Here is a 15,220-nt window from a genome sequence, read left to right as displayed (position 1 = left end):
TCATGAAGCTGGTTGAGAGAATGCCAAGAGTGTGCAAAGCTATCATCAAGGCAAAGGGTGGCTACTTTGAAGAATCTAAAATATAAAATATATTTAGATTTGTTTGGTTACTACATGATTACATATGTGTTATTTCATAGTTTTGATGTCTTCACATATTATTCTACAATGTCTACCGTCTGAAGTTTGCCAATGAACATCTGAATGATTCAGAGGAGAACTGGGTGAAAGTGTTGTGGTCAGATGAGACCAAATGGAGCTCTTTGGCATCAACTCAACTCGCCGTGTTTGGAGGAGGAGGAATGCTGCCTATGACCCCAAGAACACCATCCCCACCATCAAACATGGAGGTGGAAACATAATGCTTTGGGGGTTTTTTTCTGCTAAGGGGACAGGACAACTTCACCGCATCAAAGGGACGTTGGACGGGGCCATGTACCGTCAAATCTTGGGTGAGAACCTCCCTCAGTCAGGGCATTGAAAATGGGTCGTGGATGGGTATTCCACGAAACCTTAATGATTTGGAGAAGATCTGCAAAGAGGAGTGGGACAAAATCCCTCCTGAGATGTGTGCAAACCTGGTGGCCAACTACAAGAAACGTCTGACCTCTGTGATTGCCAACAAGGGTTTTGCCACCAAGTACTAAGTCATGTTTTGCAGAGGGGTCAAATACTTATTTCCCTCATTAAAATGCAAATCAATTTGTAACATTTTTTACATGCGTTTTTCTGGATTTTTTTGTTGTTATTCTGTCTCTCACTGTTAAAATAAACCTACCATAAAAATTATAGACTGATAATTTCTTTGTCAGTGGGCAAACGTACAAAATCAGCAGGGGATCAAATACTTTTTTCCCCTCACTGTATATATTTTTTTACATTGTTTGCAAACTGATATGTGACACATATTAATGCCAAACTAACATTCAAAACATGCAACAACAACAAAAAACAGGTGGGGCTCAATGATGGGTCGTCACTGCAACTTATTAACATTTTAATCAGCTGTTGTACAAGATGATATAAAACACAGGAAAAACGTAATTTTGACTGCGCCGGGCCTTTAAAGAATCCTGTAAGAGTCTGCTGACTTCCACAGGCTTCAAGCTTCCTTTTGTCAACACACTGATTAAATCAGTAGAACTATATCAATATCTTTGAAAACACCATACAAGGGCCAGTGGCTGACGAGATCCACTGGCCAGACACATGTTTTTATGGCCCCGGGCCAGCGGGCCATCGTTAATGTTGGACCTTGCACACGAAAGAAAACAAATTAATATGCCAGAAAACAATAAGCTAAGTGGATTGTCACTCATCGTTACCACATTATATGGGACTTGTAAATTCACTCACATTATATGGGACGTGCAAATTTATGCTCTCTCCCTACGTGTAAAGAGATTAGACTGCATCCACACACAACACGGGCACACAACACACACCCAGGGACCGAGAGGTGGGACAGACAGCAGATCAAACCAGCAGTGTTTCCCTGTCATCGCTCACTTTGTGACTGACAGGCGCCTGTCTTCCTATCAACAGATCGCTAGAAGATGCATATTGTTCATTCTAGCGGGAGAAGGCTCAGCAATTTTTTTTTCTGACTAGGAATTGAAAAGTAACCTAGTTAATTTAAGTGGAAAAAGTAGCCGGCTGAAAAGGAGGCTGTAATGGGCTGAATAGCCGACAGCCGGCGCAAGTGGAAAACACCTCATAGCCTAATGCAGTATTTCCCAAACTAGGGGCCTGGTTTGAAAATGGGGTCACGAGAGAAAATCTGAAATACAATAACAAAAAAAAAATGTTTGATTCAAAGCACCGGGATTACGTCAGTAACCTCAGGTAGCCGCTAGATACGGTTGTAATAAACTGTCACGCTCTGGCTCCGGGACTTTGTATGTTGAGCCAGGGTGTGTTCGTTTCGTGGTGTTCTGTTTGGTTGGGTTGTTCTATGTGGTTGTATTTCTTTGTTTGGATGAGTGACTCCCAATCAGAGGTAACGAGTGTCAGCTGTTGGCTCGTTGTCTCTGATTGGGAGCCATATTTAAACTGTCTGTTTTCACCTTGTGTTTGTGGGTTTTTGTTCCGTGTTCAGTCAGTGTTACTGTGGACTTCACGATCGTGTTTTGTTTTGTACTTGTGCTTTACTAATTAAAGTCATGTTCGTTTCACACGCTGCGCCTTGGTCTACTCCTTCTCGTCAAGACGATCGTGACAGAAAAACCCACCATACAACGACCAAGCAGCGTGTTCAGGAGCCATCGCTGGCAGATCTCCGTGGCAACCTCGACTGGATCAAGCAGCGTGACGAGGAGAGAGGATGGACGTGGGAGGAGATGATTGCGAGTCTGGCAAGAGGGAGGAGAGACCCCCAGGAAATTTTTAGGGGGGGCTCACGACGTCGGGCCAGCAGGTGTACGGGTTAGAGCGGTGCAAAGCGTTGGCAGAGAAGGCCGCCAGGTTAGGGGGGCCACTGGGCACAGAGGAGAGGGAAAGTGTGGAGGCACGGCGAGAGGTACTGGGGTGTGTTACCAGTCCGGTCCGGCCCATTCCTGATCCCCTGCGTGGGGCCAGTGGTGTGTGTCCCCAGTACGGTCCGGCCTGTTCCTGCCATTCCCACCAAGTCAGTGGTGCGCGTCGTCAGCCCAGCCCGGCCTGTTCCTGCCATTCCCACCAAGTCAGTGGTGCGCGTCGTCAGCCCGGCCCGGCCTGTTCCTGCCATTCCCACCAAGTCAGTGGTGCGCGTCGTCAGCCCAGCCCGGCCTGTTCCTGCCATTCCCACCAAGTCTACGGTGTGCGTCGACAGCCCTGCCCGGCCTGTCCCTGCTCCACGCACCAAGCCTACGGGTGCGTCGTCAGCCCGGCCCGGCCTGTCCCTGCTCCACGCACCAAACCTACGGTGTGCGTCGCCAGCCCTGCCCGGCCTGTTCCTGCTCCACGCACCAAACCTACGGTGTGCGTCGCCAGCCCAGCCCGGCCTGTTCCTGCTCCACGCACCAAGCCTACGGGGTGCGTCGTCAGCCCGGCCCGGCCTGTCCCTGCTCCACGCACCAAACCTACGGTGTGCGTCGCCAGCCCTGTCCGGCCTGTTCCTGCTCCACGCACAAAGCCTACGGTGTGCGTCGCCAGCCCAGCCCGGCCTGTTCCTGCTCCACGCACCAAGCCTACGGGGTGCGTCGTCAGCCCGACCCGGCCTGTCCCTGCTCCACGCACCAAACCTACGGTGTGCGTCGCCAGCCCTGCCCGGCCTGTTCCTGCTCCACGCACCAAACCTACGGTGTGCGTCGCCAGCCCAGCCCGGCCTGTTCCTGCTCCACGCACCAAGCCTACGGGGTGCGTCGTCAGCCCGGCCCGGCCTGTCCCTGCTCCACGCACCAAACCTACGGTGTGCGTCGCCAGCCCTGTCCGGCCTGTTCCTGCTCCACGCACAAAGCCTACGGTGTGCGTCGCCAGCCCAGCCCGGCCTGTTCCTGCTCCACGCACCAAGCCTACGGGGTGCGTCGTCGGCCTGGTCCAGCTCGTTCCTGCTACTCGCACCAAGCCAAGGGTGCGAGTCGTCAGCCTGATCCAGCCCATTCCTGCTACTCGCACCAGCCAAGGATGCGAGTCGTCAGCCTGGTGAGGTCCGTTCGGCCCACGCACCAAGCCAAGGGTGCGTATCGTCAGCCAGGTCCGGTCCGTTCCTGCCTCACGCCGCCAAGCCAGGGGTGCGCGTCGTCAGTCCGGTGCCTGATCAGGTCAGCTACTCCACTACGGAGTTTGAGCAATCCGCTCCGTCTATGTCCGGTCCAGATCCAGCCAGCGGGGTCAGACCGGACCGGGGCGCTACGGGGGATTGTGGAAGGGTGGGGGTCAAGCCCGAGCCGGAGCCGCCTCCGAGGAGAAATGCCCACCCAGCCCTCCCCTGTTTGGGGTTTTGAGGCGCGGTCGCAGTCCGCGCCTTTTAGGGGGGTACTGTCACGCTCTGGCTCCGGGACTTTGTATGTTGAGCCAGGGTGTGTTCGTTTCGTGGTGTTCTGTTTGGTTGGGTTGTTCTATGTGGTTGTATTTCTTTGTTTGGATGAGTGACTCCCAATCAGAGGTAACGAGTGTCAGCTGTTGGCTCGTTGTCTCTGATTGGGAGCCATATTTAAACTGTCTGTTTTCACCTTGTGTTTGTGGGTTTTTGTTCCGTGTTCAGTCAGTGTTACTGTGGACTTCACGATCGTGTTTTGTTTTGTACTTGTGCTTTACTAATTAAAGTCATGTTCGTTTCACACGCTGCGCCTTGGTCTACTCCTTCTCGTCAAGACGATCGTGACATAAACAAAGCAGTTTCTGTTTTCTTCCTAAAAATGTGCCTCTATCTTTTGAACCTTTGAGCTACAAAATATTATGACGCCATCACCTGAAAGATAAGACTTTCAGGAGATCGTGTGTTTTTCCCTCTACAATACCCACAAGCCACACAGGACTCATTAGAACAGAGTGGACAAGACCACTAAATCAGACAGGGAGAAAAATAACAGAATCAATTCAGATTGAAATACTGTCAAAACTACTGTCAGACTTATTTCTAATAGACTGTCATAGCCTCCAATTAAAAAAGTAAACATTGACCTTTGATTACATCACTTTTTGGTGGGGTCGGGCCCATTTTTTATATCAAAATGGGGTCGGGCCTAATGGTATTTACAACACAATTCAACACAGCAAGCTCCTGTGTTTGTTAAAAAAATACGTATATATATATATATTGATTTAAAACGTTTCTGACCCGCAATATAATTGTTCTGAATTGCGAGCGGGTTAGAATAATTTTTTCATTCCACCCACAATGTAACTCCAAGTCAATCACACTTCTGTGAAATCAAACTGTCCACTTAGGAAGCAACACTGATTGACAATAAAATTTCACATGCTGTTGTTGCAAATGGAATAGACAACAGGTGGAAATTATAGGCAATTAGCAAGACACCCCCCAATAAAGGACTGGTTTTGCAGGTGGTGACCACAGACCACTTCTCAGTTCCTATGCTTCCTGGCTGATGTTTTGGTCATATATATATATATATATATATAGCATTATATAGCATTAATATATATAGCATTAATATATAGCCCGCAGAGATAAAATGGTAATTCAATGCATTAATGATATCAATTTTGTCAGTAGTAGGGCCAGACTCTAAATTAATTTCTTGGGGGAGAGAAGACGCAACCCTTCAGTGACGTAACAGATTTCCAAAAATGTAGCTTGGTTAACATAATAATCTGATTTTGCTTTTATAACTAGTTTTACACACAGATTTCTCAATCGCCTGAAAGACTGCCAGTCTGGGCCCCGAGTCTCTGAATCTATCTTTGGCCCAGGCAACATCTCTGTCGTGTATGACTTCAGATAGCTCTGGACTGAACCAAGGGCAAGACCGTTTTTTAGATATAGGTAGATTCCTATAACTGTTATTTTTGAGTTTGAACCCAACTGAAGACTTAAAGACAACAATTCAAATTGTTGAGGACTGGAGGTAGCCTTTAACAGATAGCAACACCACCACCTTAATCACGTTGCGTAATTTAACACATTACAAAGGATAAATGTGACAAAAAACAACACAACAAATTAACCTTGAAGAACACCTACAAATTAGAGAGAGAGAGAGAGAGAGAGAGAGAGAGAGAGAGAGAGATGCTACAGCAGCAGACAAAAAAAAGTGATACAATTTGAAAAATTGTCACAAAATATAATGGTTAATGGATGAAGTGTTCAGTCCGACAGTCCAACCTCATGAAATAATCAACATATTATCAGATCGACCACTCAAAGGAGCGATATATGTTGCGTGCGCAACAGGTGGATTCAGGACCAACGCATCCGCCAGACACCAGCTCCGCACTGGATTGGAATATGCGCAGACAGCTTGTTGCACGATTGCACAAAGAAGCAAGGAAGCATAGAAAACCATGAATATGTTTTCATTAAGGGGCAAAAGTGCACACTTTTTGCCATATGAAAACAGGCACATACGAACACTTTAGGCCTATATGTTGAACTGTGTGACGGGTAATAAATGAATAGCTCACTTTGAATAAGCAAACGCTACTGTAGACATTCAGGCATGAAAACATGAAATCATTATACATACTGTAATACCACGGCGGGTATAAATACAATAATAAATACTTTAAATTGACAGAAACATGGCCTACCAAGGCAGGCGTGAAAACATGAAATCAATTAATCAATTAAATCATTAATATCATAGTTCACATTGAGTTACATCAAATCAAAATCAAATCAAATTTTATTTGTCACATGCGCCGAATACAACAGGTGTAGTAGACCTTACAGTGAAATGCTTACTTACAAGCCCTTAACCAACAATGCACTTCAAGAAATAGAGTTAAGAAAATATTTAATAAATAAACTAAAGTAAAAGATTATTTTAAAAATGACACAATAAAATAACAATAATGAGGCTATATACAGGGGGTACCGGTACCGAGTCAATGTGCGGGGGTACAGGTTAGGCGAGGTAATTTGTACATGTAGGTAGGATCAGCGTGACGGATGTGTTGTTGCATACCTTTACCACTTGGGGGCGCCCCGTCAGGAAGTCCAGGATCCAGTTGAAGAGGGAGGTTTAGTCCCAGTGTCCTTAGCTTAGTGATGAGCTTTGTGGGCACTATGCTGTTGGACGCTGAGCTGTAGTCAATGAACAGCATTCTCACATAGGTGTTCCTTTTGCCCAGGTGGGAAAGGCAGTGTGGAGTGCGAGAGATTGCGTAATCTGTGGGTCTGTTGGGGCAGTATGCGAATTGGAGTGGGTGTAGGGTTTCCGGGATGATGGTGTTGATGTGAGCCATGACCAACCTTTCAAAGCACTTAATGGCTACCGACGTGAGTGCTATGGGCGGTAGTCATTTAGGCAGGTTACATTCGCTTTCTTGGGTACAGGGACTCTGGTGGTCTGCTTGAAACATGTAGGTATTACAGACTCGGTCAGGGAGAGGTTGAAAATGTCAGTGAAGACACTTGCCAGTTGGTCCGCGCATGCTCTGAGTATACGTCATTGTAATCCTTCTGGCCCCGCGGCCTTGTGAATGTTGACCTGTTTAAAGGTCTTGCTCACATCGGCTACGGAAAGCGTGATCACACAGTCGTCCGGAACAGCTGGTGCTCTCATGCATGCTTCAGGGTTGCTTGCCTCGAAGCGAGCATAAAAGGCATTTAGCTCATCTGGTAGGCTCGCGTCACTGGGCAGCTCGCGGCTGGGTTTCCCTTTGTAGTCCGTAATAGTTTGCAAGCCCTGCCACATCCAACGAGCGTCAGAGCTGGTGTAGTAGGATTCAATCTTAGTCCTGTATTGACGCTTTGCCTGTTTGATGGTTCGTCTGAGGGCATAGCGGGATTTCTTATAAGCGTCCGGATTTGTGTCCCGCTCCTTGAAAGCGGCAGCTCTAGCCTTTAGCTCAGTGCGGATGTTGCCTGTAATCCATGGCTTCTGGTTGGGAAATGTATGTACGGTCACTGTGGGGACGACGTCGTCGATGCACTTATTGATGAAGCCGGTGACTGATGTGGTGTACTCCTCAATGCCATTGGATGAATCCCAGAACATATTCCAGTCTGTGCTAGCAAAACAGTCCTGTAGCTTAGCATCTGCGTCATCTGACCACTTCCATATTGAGTCACTGGTACTTCCTGCTTTAGTTTTTGCTTGTAAGCAGTAATCAGGAGGATAGAATTATGGTCAGATTTGCCAAATGGAGGGCGAGGGAGAGCTTGTATGCATCTCTGTGTGTGGAGTAAAGGTGGTCTAGAGTTTTTTCGCCTCTGGTTGCACATGTGACATGCTGGTAGAAATGAGGTAAAACGGATTTAAGTTTGCCTGCATTAAAGTCCCTGGCCACTAGGAGTGCCGTTTCTGGATGTGCATTTTCTTGTTTGCTTATGGCCTTATACAGCTCGTTGAGTGCGGTCTTAGTGCCAGCATCGGTTTGTGGTGGTAAGTAGACGGCTATGAATAATATAGATGAGAACTCTCTTGGTAGATAGTGGGTCTACAGCTTATCATGAGGTACTCTACCTCAGGCGAGCAATACCTCAATACTACCATCATATTAGACATCGCGCACCGGCTGTTATTGACAAATAGACTCACACCCCCACGGCTCATCTTACCAGACGTAGCTATTCTGTCCTGCCGATGCACGGAAAACCACGACTCGGTGAAACATAAGATATTACAGTTTTTAATGTCCCATTGGTAGGATAGTCTCGAATGAAGCTCATCCAGTTTATTCTCCAGTGATTGCCAATAGAATGGATGGTAGAGGTGGGTTACCCACTCGCCAACGATTTCTTACAAGATCTCCGCCCCCCTGTATTTCTGTCTTTTCTTCACGCAAATGATGGGGGTTTGGGCCTGGTCTCGGAGAACCAGTATATCCTTTGTGTCGGACTCATTGAATAAAAAATCTTTGTCCAGTTCGAGGTGAGTAATCGCTGTTCTGATATCCAGAAGCTCTTTTCGGTCATAAGAGACGGTAGCATCAACATTATGTACAAAATAAGTTACAAACAATGCGAAAAAACACACAAAATATCACAGTTGGTTAGGAGACCATAAAACGGCAGCCATCGCCACAGGCGCCATTATATCATGCACACAATAATGCGATTATTGTGGATAGTCAGATTAATACAATAGTTTGATTAAAATGTTTGTATTCTTTGAAAGAAGAACGATTTCCCTTATAATCCTGTTTCCATGGAGACATCTGAAATCAGGTTACTTGATGGCACTCTGATAAATGCAGAAAATCTAAATAAACGTTCTACCACAGCGACCATGTTATTTTTTGGAAGCTTATTTGATTCTGAGTTCGGACATTTAAAGTTTGTATTTTGAAAACTACTTCTAAGACACTTACATTCAGTTGTTCTGAACTCACTTCATTCGCACTAAAGAGGGAGCAGATCAAATACACAGCTGGAATGTGGTACCATGTAACCAATTAGATTCCTGGAACATCCTACTGCATTTTTTTTTTTACATTTCTGATTAGTCAGAAGACAATACAAACAACAAATACAATTAATTTATTTCATTTGTTATCCTAATTGGGTGTGCCAGTGTTCAATCTGGCAGGGTCTCTGCCCAGCCTGGCCCTGCCATTGCTTCGCCTCTTGTCTGTCACATGAAACCACTTGTATGTGGGTGCGCTTTTGACAACAGTGTTTTCCCCGATAATTGCATTATGGAACTAGCGTTCACACGTAGCCTACTGCCTTGTGTGCATTGCTGTACTTAAAATGTTAAGCTAAACGTTCTGATCTGTTGCATCAGCCTGATTGCTTTTCACTTTTTTTTTTCCTGTATCCTAGGCCTACTGGCTGTATGACTGTGGGATCTATCTTCCCACAGCTGTCCCAGAGTCTGTTTGGGATAGGCTATTTCTTTCTCGCACAGAACGACAAGCTGACCAACAGAATATGTCAACTTTTGATAGTAGATTGACATAGGCTAGTGATTTTGCTGTTTGTTAATCTTCTTGTGGGCTGAGGAAAAGTAAATGTGGGCAGTTATTCTAACATCTTCAAAGTGCGCGTCGGAATTCGGTAAGAAGGACGCATGCCGTTGCATCCTCGAGTTACATGTTCTGTTAATATGAATTACCATAATCTAAATGTGATTTCTGTCATTCTGAGCACCGCGGGTGGACGCCCTAATCAGATTATGCACCTAATGCATAAGGGTCCAGTTAATTTCTCAAAAGTTATTTAAATTAAAATACTGCCAGTCATATGTCCGGCGCCACATTTTCATAACGGAAACCCTGACACACACACACACACACACACACACACACACACACGCACATGCACACACACACCCATCCCTCCAACCCAACCATCCAACCTTACAACCTAACCTTACAAACCAACCCACCAACCCAACCCACCAACCCTATCATCTACCTAATCCCTCCAACCCATCCCTCCAACCCATCCCTCCAACCCTCCAACCCCTCCCCTCCATCCCAACCATCCCACCCATCCCTTCAACCCATTCCTCCAACCATCCAACCCAACCCTCCAACCCAACCATCTAACTCATTCCTCCAACCCATCCCTCCAACCCAACCCTCCAACCCATCCCTCCAACCCTCCAACCCAACCTTCCATCCCAACCTTCCAACCCAACTCTCCAACCCAACCCTCCAACCCAACCCTCCAACCCATCCCTCCAACCCAACCCTCCAACCCAACCCTCCAACCCATCCCTCCAACCCAATCCTCCAACCCAACCCTCCAACCCAACCTTCCACCCCAACCTTCCAACCCAACTCTCCAACCCAACCCTCCAACCCTCCAACCCAACCTTCCATCCCAACCTTCCAACCCAATCCTCCAACCTAACCCTCCAACCCATCCCTCCAACAGTGATATACATTATAAACATGGCTGTTTATAAGAAAGTTATATGCGGTATAAACATGTATGTTTATAAGACATCCTTCTTGTCCACTTAATCCACTTGTCCCTTTTTCTCTCTCCCTCTGTTTACGTGTGTTTGTGTGTGTGTGTGTGTGTGTGTGTCCCTATGTGTAAATATGTGTGTCCATGAAGGAGAGGTCCGTGGCCAAAGGGGGGATGACATGCATGTTCCCAGGCTGTTAACATCGCTGAGGGTTATAGGACCAATAGGCTGCAAAGAGCTGTCAAACCATGATGGACATACTGGTAACTTTACCTAACATCTCTCTCTCTCTTTCTGTCTGTCTCTCACTCATTCCCTCACTCACTCACTCTTTCTCTCTGTCTGTCATTCCCCCTCTCTCTCTTTCTCTCACTCATTCCCTCACTCACTCACTCACTCTTTCTCTCTGTTTCTCTCTCTGTATGTCATTCCCCCTCTCTCTCTTTCTCTCACTCATTCCCTCACTCACTCACTCTTTCTCTCTGTCTGTCATTCCCCCTCTCTCTCTCTCAGTGTTGTGCTGTTCTCTGAGTGTAATATCTACTGTTGTGCTTGATGTACCAACTTTATAGAACAAAAAAACGTTTGCACTTCTGATGACTGGTGTAACTCTAACCATGGTGTTCATATTTGTGTGTCAGTAAGTATCAAGATGAATGTGTTTGTGCTACTCGTGCGCGGGTCAGCTGTTTACTCACCGGCCCCTGCCCGCAATTGCTAATAACCCATCTGCAACCGCCTGGCTATTTTTACATTTTAGTCATTTAGCAGACGCTCTTATCCAGAGCGACTTACAGTTAGTGAGTGCATACATTTTCATACTGCCCCCCCCCGTGGGAATCGAACCCACACCCCTGGCGTTGCAAACGCCATGCTCTACCAACTGAGCTACACGGGATATAGTGAAAATCTGAGGCCCGCACCCAACCCTAACCTGCAATTATAGAAGATGCGCTATAAACTACAGTCAAAGACTGCAGAACGATGTTTTTGGCTGATTTAGAAATGTTTCTGATATAATTTCTGACCTTTTGGTAGGCTATTTGTTAGTAAACTTGTCTATAATTAGATACATTTGATACATGCAGCTTCTCTTCTGTCATTATATGTTGCCCTAGAAGACTAAATGAACCCTTGCTCAAGAGAATAATGTAATAGATCAATAGAATGAATGCTTCAAACTAGTTGACGTCGGTAAAGTTTTCTCTGTCATCTTTCGCGGAGCAAAGACGTTTAGGGACCGGGGAGAAAATACAACAAAGCAACAAACAAAAAAAGGGTTGTAAGGAAAAAGAAAGCTGTGAAAACGAACCAACGTGTTTCTGATAAGATTTCAGTTCGGCTTCGATGCATATTTTATGTGGTTGAAATACTATCAGCTTTTATGATGTTTTTATGATGAAGACAGCAGCTCTACAGATCGTATAACTGAACATTGCATTCATCTCAAGATGCAAAAATAAATAAATCATATTTCTCCACTCCTGTTCCCAAGTCCACATTTTTGCATACATTTGGTGTATAATTTTACTGCAAGAAATGCTTAATTCTACAGGAGTTATTATTAAGGCTATAGCCTTATTCGCACGGGATTAGTATCACTAGATAACGTTGGTTGTGTATGTATTACCTCAGAATGTCCGTTATTCCAGAGGCCGATTCGGAAGGGATACGTTTTTTTCCAAACTGCCCCCTGTAATTCTTTATTTTTTTATAAATGGACAGTTATGACGAAAGCCTGAAGTTTTTTTTTTTCTAGGTGTGAAGATAACAGGCTACACTGATAACTCGAGCTTGGTTCCCAAGTTCCTAAACCATACCAAACCATATTTGGTATAGTGTCGCCATAATATCTGAATTGAGGAAGTGTGATCATAATCATGACGATATTTTAGCGATCCGCAGTAGACGTCCTAAATGCCCCCCAGCCTTCAGATGTGAGCTAAACAGTGCACGTGCACTTGATATGCGTTTTTATGCTATGGATGAGAAAGTGAACTTCTTCCAAACGTTTAGGTCATTTGTATGCTGCTTTGCGATCTATTAACAGCAATGGTTGCATTAAATAGGCGCAATAGTTTTTTATAATGCATTTGGCGATGTTCAGTTCATTTGCACAAAACATAGAAACAAAAGCATTCACTGTGAAAGTTGATACATGTAGGCCCTTCATATATAGGCTATGGGCAGCCCTTCATATATAGGCTATGAGCAGCCCTTCATATATAGGCTATGGGCAGCCCTTCATATATAGGCTATGGGCAGCCCTTCATATATAGGCTATGAGCAGCCCTTCATATATAGGCTATGGGCAGCCCTTCATATATAGGCTATGAGCAGCACTTCATATATAGGCTATGAGCAGCCATTCAGATATAGGCCATGCGCAGCACTTCATATATAGGCTATGAGCAGCCCTTCATATATAGGCTATGGGCAGCCCTTCATATATAGGCTATGAGCAGCCCTTCATATATAGGCTATGAGCAGCCCTTCAGATATAGGCTATGAGCAGCCCTTCATATATAGGATATGAGCAGCACTTCATGTATAGGCTATGAGCAGCCCTTCATATATAGGCTATGAGCAGCCCTTCATATATAGGCTATGTGCAGCACTTCATATATAGGCTATGAGCAGCTCTTCATATATAGGCTATGAGCAGCCCTTCATATATAGGCTATGAGCAGCCCTTCATATATAGGCTATGAGCAGCCCTTCATATATAGGCTATGAGCAGCCCTTCATATATAGACTATGAGCAGCCCTTCATATATAGGCTATGAGCAGCCCTTCATATATAGGCTATGAGCAGCCCTTCATATATAGGCTATGAGCAGCCCTTCATATATAGGCTATGAGCAGCACTTCATATATAGGCTATGAGCAGCACTTCATATATAGGCTATGTGCAGCACTTCATATATAGGCTATGAGCAGCTCTTCATATATTGGCTATGAGCAGCACTTCATTCAATTTATCAAATCAGTTATTGTTTTCTTGCTCAAACCGCGAGCAACACCTGTCAAACTCAAACATGACTCTCAAAACACAGGGATGTCGATTCGCACGGGACTAGTATTATCAGAGGACTTTGGAGTTTGCCAAAAAACAGTAGGTTATTCTGGTTAGTCAATGTCCAGATTAGAGTTTCCATTTAACCCATCTGAACAGTAGGCTACAGTGTCCTTGACATGCCATATAGGCCTATTTGAAATCCCGTCTTGTGACTGTCGAATTTTTATAGCGCCTCACAATCATCAGACATAACGTAGCCGGCTCTGATATCATCCTCTTTTACCACTTCACCAACATTACCTTTCTGGCCCTCCTTTGTCTTTATTTTCAACTCTCCTTTTGCAGCTTTTGTCTTGTTGAATGAAACTTCGACAATGTCCTTTTTGCCTCAGTGGATTGATGTTAACTTTTTCTGCCCGTTCCCCAGAGCATTATTTGGTGTGTGTGTGTGTGTGTGTGTGTGTGTGTGTGCGGAGCAGTATAGTTTTCCCCCAAATTCCATTTTCTCCGTTTTCTTTTTCCAGGTTTCTGTTCTCAAAATCACACTTTTTTAAAAACAACAGCATTGGACGTTCTGAGCACATAACAATGCTTAAACCACATCAGGAGGCCACTTTTGAGGTCTGGGAAAAATAATAATATACCATTTAACAGACGCTTTTATCCCAAGCGACTTACAGTCATGCTTGCATACATTTTTGTGTGGTCCCGGGGATCGAACCCACTACCCTGGCGTTACAAGCGCCGTGCTCTACCAGCTGAGCTACAGAGGACCACTCTAAGAAAGGTTCATTTTGGGGTGTATTAGAGGTCTTCACGGATCTACACTAACCTACCTGAGATCCGACCCGGATTTTGTAGTTGATCCTCGGATCCCAGGTAGTATCCGGCTCGGTGGCCACGGGCCTCGGATCTGTGTGAAGATATGTGAAATACCTACCGGATACGAAATTATATTTGAAGAGTTTAGTTCCTAAACAACATAAACGCAAATTGCACACATATATACTTTTAAATGATTGTCAGGGGGGGGGGACCCCTTCCATCAAACAAATGTGTCAATATAATTTTAATGACAAAACAGTATATTTGCTTTATGAAAACCAGACACTGCGCACGTTGACGCGGGGTGAAATAGGCTAAAGGCCGACTGGTTGTGGGAGAGGAGGACGTAGTGGAAAAGAATGATAGCCTGGGCTATATATAAAGTGAGTTTCTAGAACATTGAGTCGTTCTTAGCCGATGTGAAGAAGAAACTGAATGAAAGAGAGTCCAGGGTGGGAAAAAACCAACGGTTGAAAGAGAGTGCAGGGTGGGAAAAAACCAACGGTCAAATCATCTCCATGGGCCTCACAGTGTGCATAAATGAGGGAGGGGAAAGGTTGCCCATATTTTCAACACCTGAACTATTTAATTTAATTGTTTTATTTATTCAATTTACTAGTTCATTTAGGCTATTTAATTATTTATTTAGTTTAGGCTTGGCCTATTTAGTAGGCTATTTTGCAATTCTATTCGGGTATTTTCTGTATTGAAAATAACAGTTTACTAACTAATGTTGAATGACTCGGGCCAAGTGTGAAATTGCAGCATAAAGATGAGTGACTCATTCATGCGCTAGTTTCGTGGCTTTCGTTGAAAAATAAATACGTTATACGGCAGAGTTAATTCTTTCTGATCGTCTTTAATAAATAGCCTAACATTTTTGACCAAATTAATCTGCTCATGTTGT

General features: G+C 45.0%; 1 protein-coding gene across 2 annotated transcripts in view; it reads left to right on the top strand.

Moving 5' to 3' along the window:
• Positions 1-15,220, top strand: part of rgs19 (regulator of G protein signaling 19) — a 186,877-nt gene that overhangs the window by 46,605 nt on the left and 125,052 nt on the right. For both annotated transcript variants that reach the window (XM_045209509.1, XM_045209510.1), the window contains exon 2: positions 10,619-10,732. In XM_045209509.1, coding sequence (XP_045065444.1) covers positions 10,718-10,732 — 15 coding nt within the window. In that variant the 5' untranslated portion in view covers positions 10,619-10,717. The remainder of the gene's footprint in view (positions 1-10,618; positions 10,733-15,220) is intronic.

This window comes from Coregonus clupeaformis, chromosome 30 (assembly GCF_020615455.1).
Source record: "Coregonus clupeaformis isolate EN_2021a chromosome 30, ASM2061545v1, whole genome shotgun sequence".
Classification (NCBI taxonomy): Eukaryota; Metazoa; Chordata; class Actinopteri; order Salmoniformes; family Salmonidae; genus Coregonus; species Coregonus clupeaformis.
The sequence above is the reverse complement of the archived record's forward strand: the minus strand, read 5'-3'. Positions and strand labels throughout refer to the sequence as shown.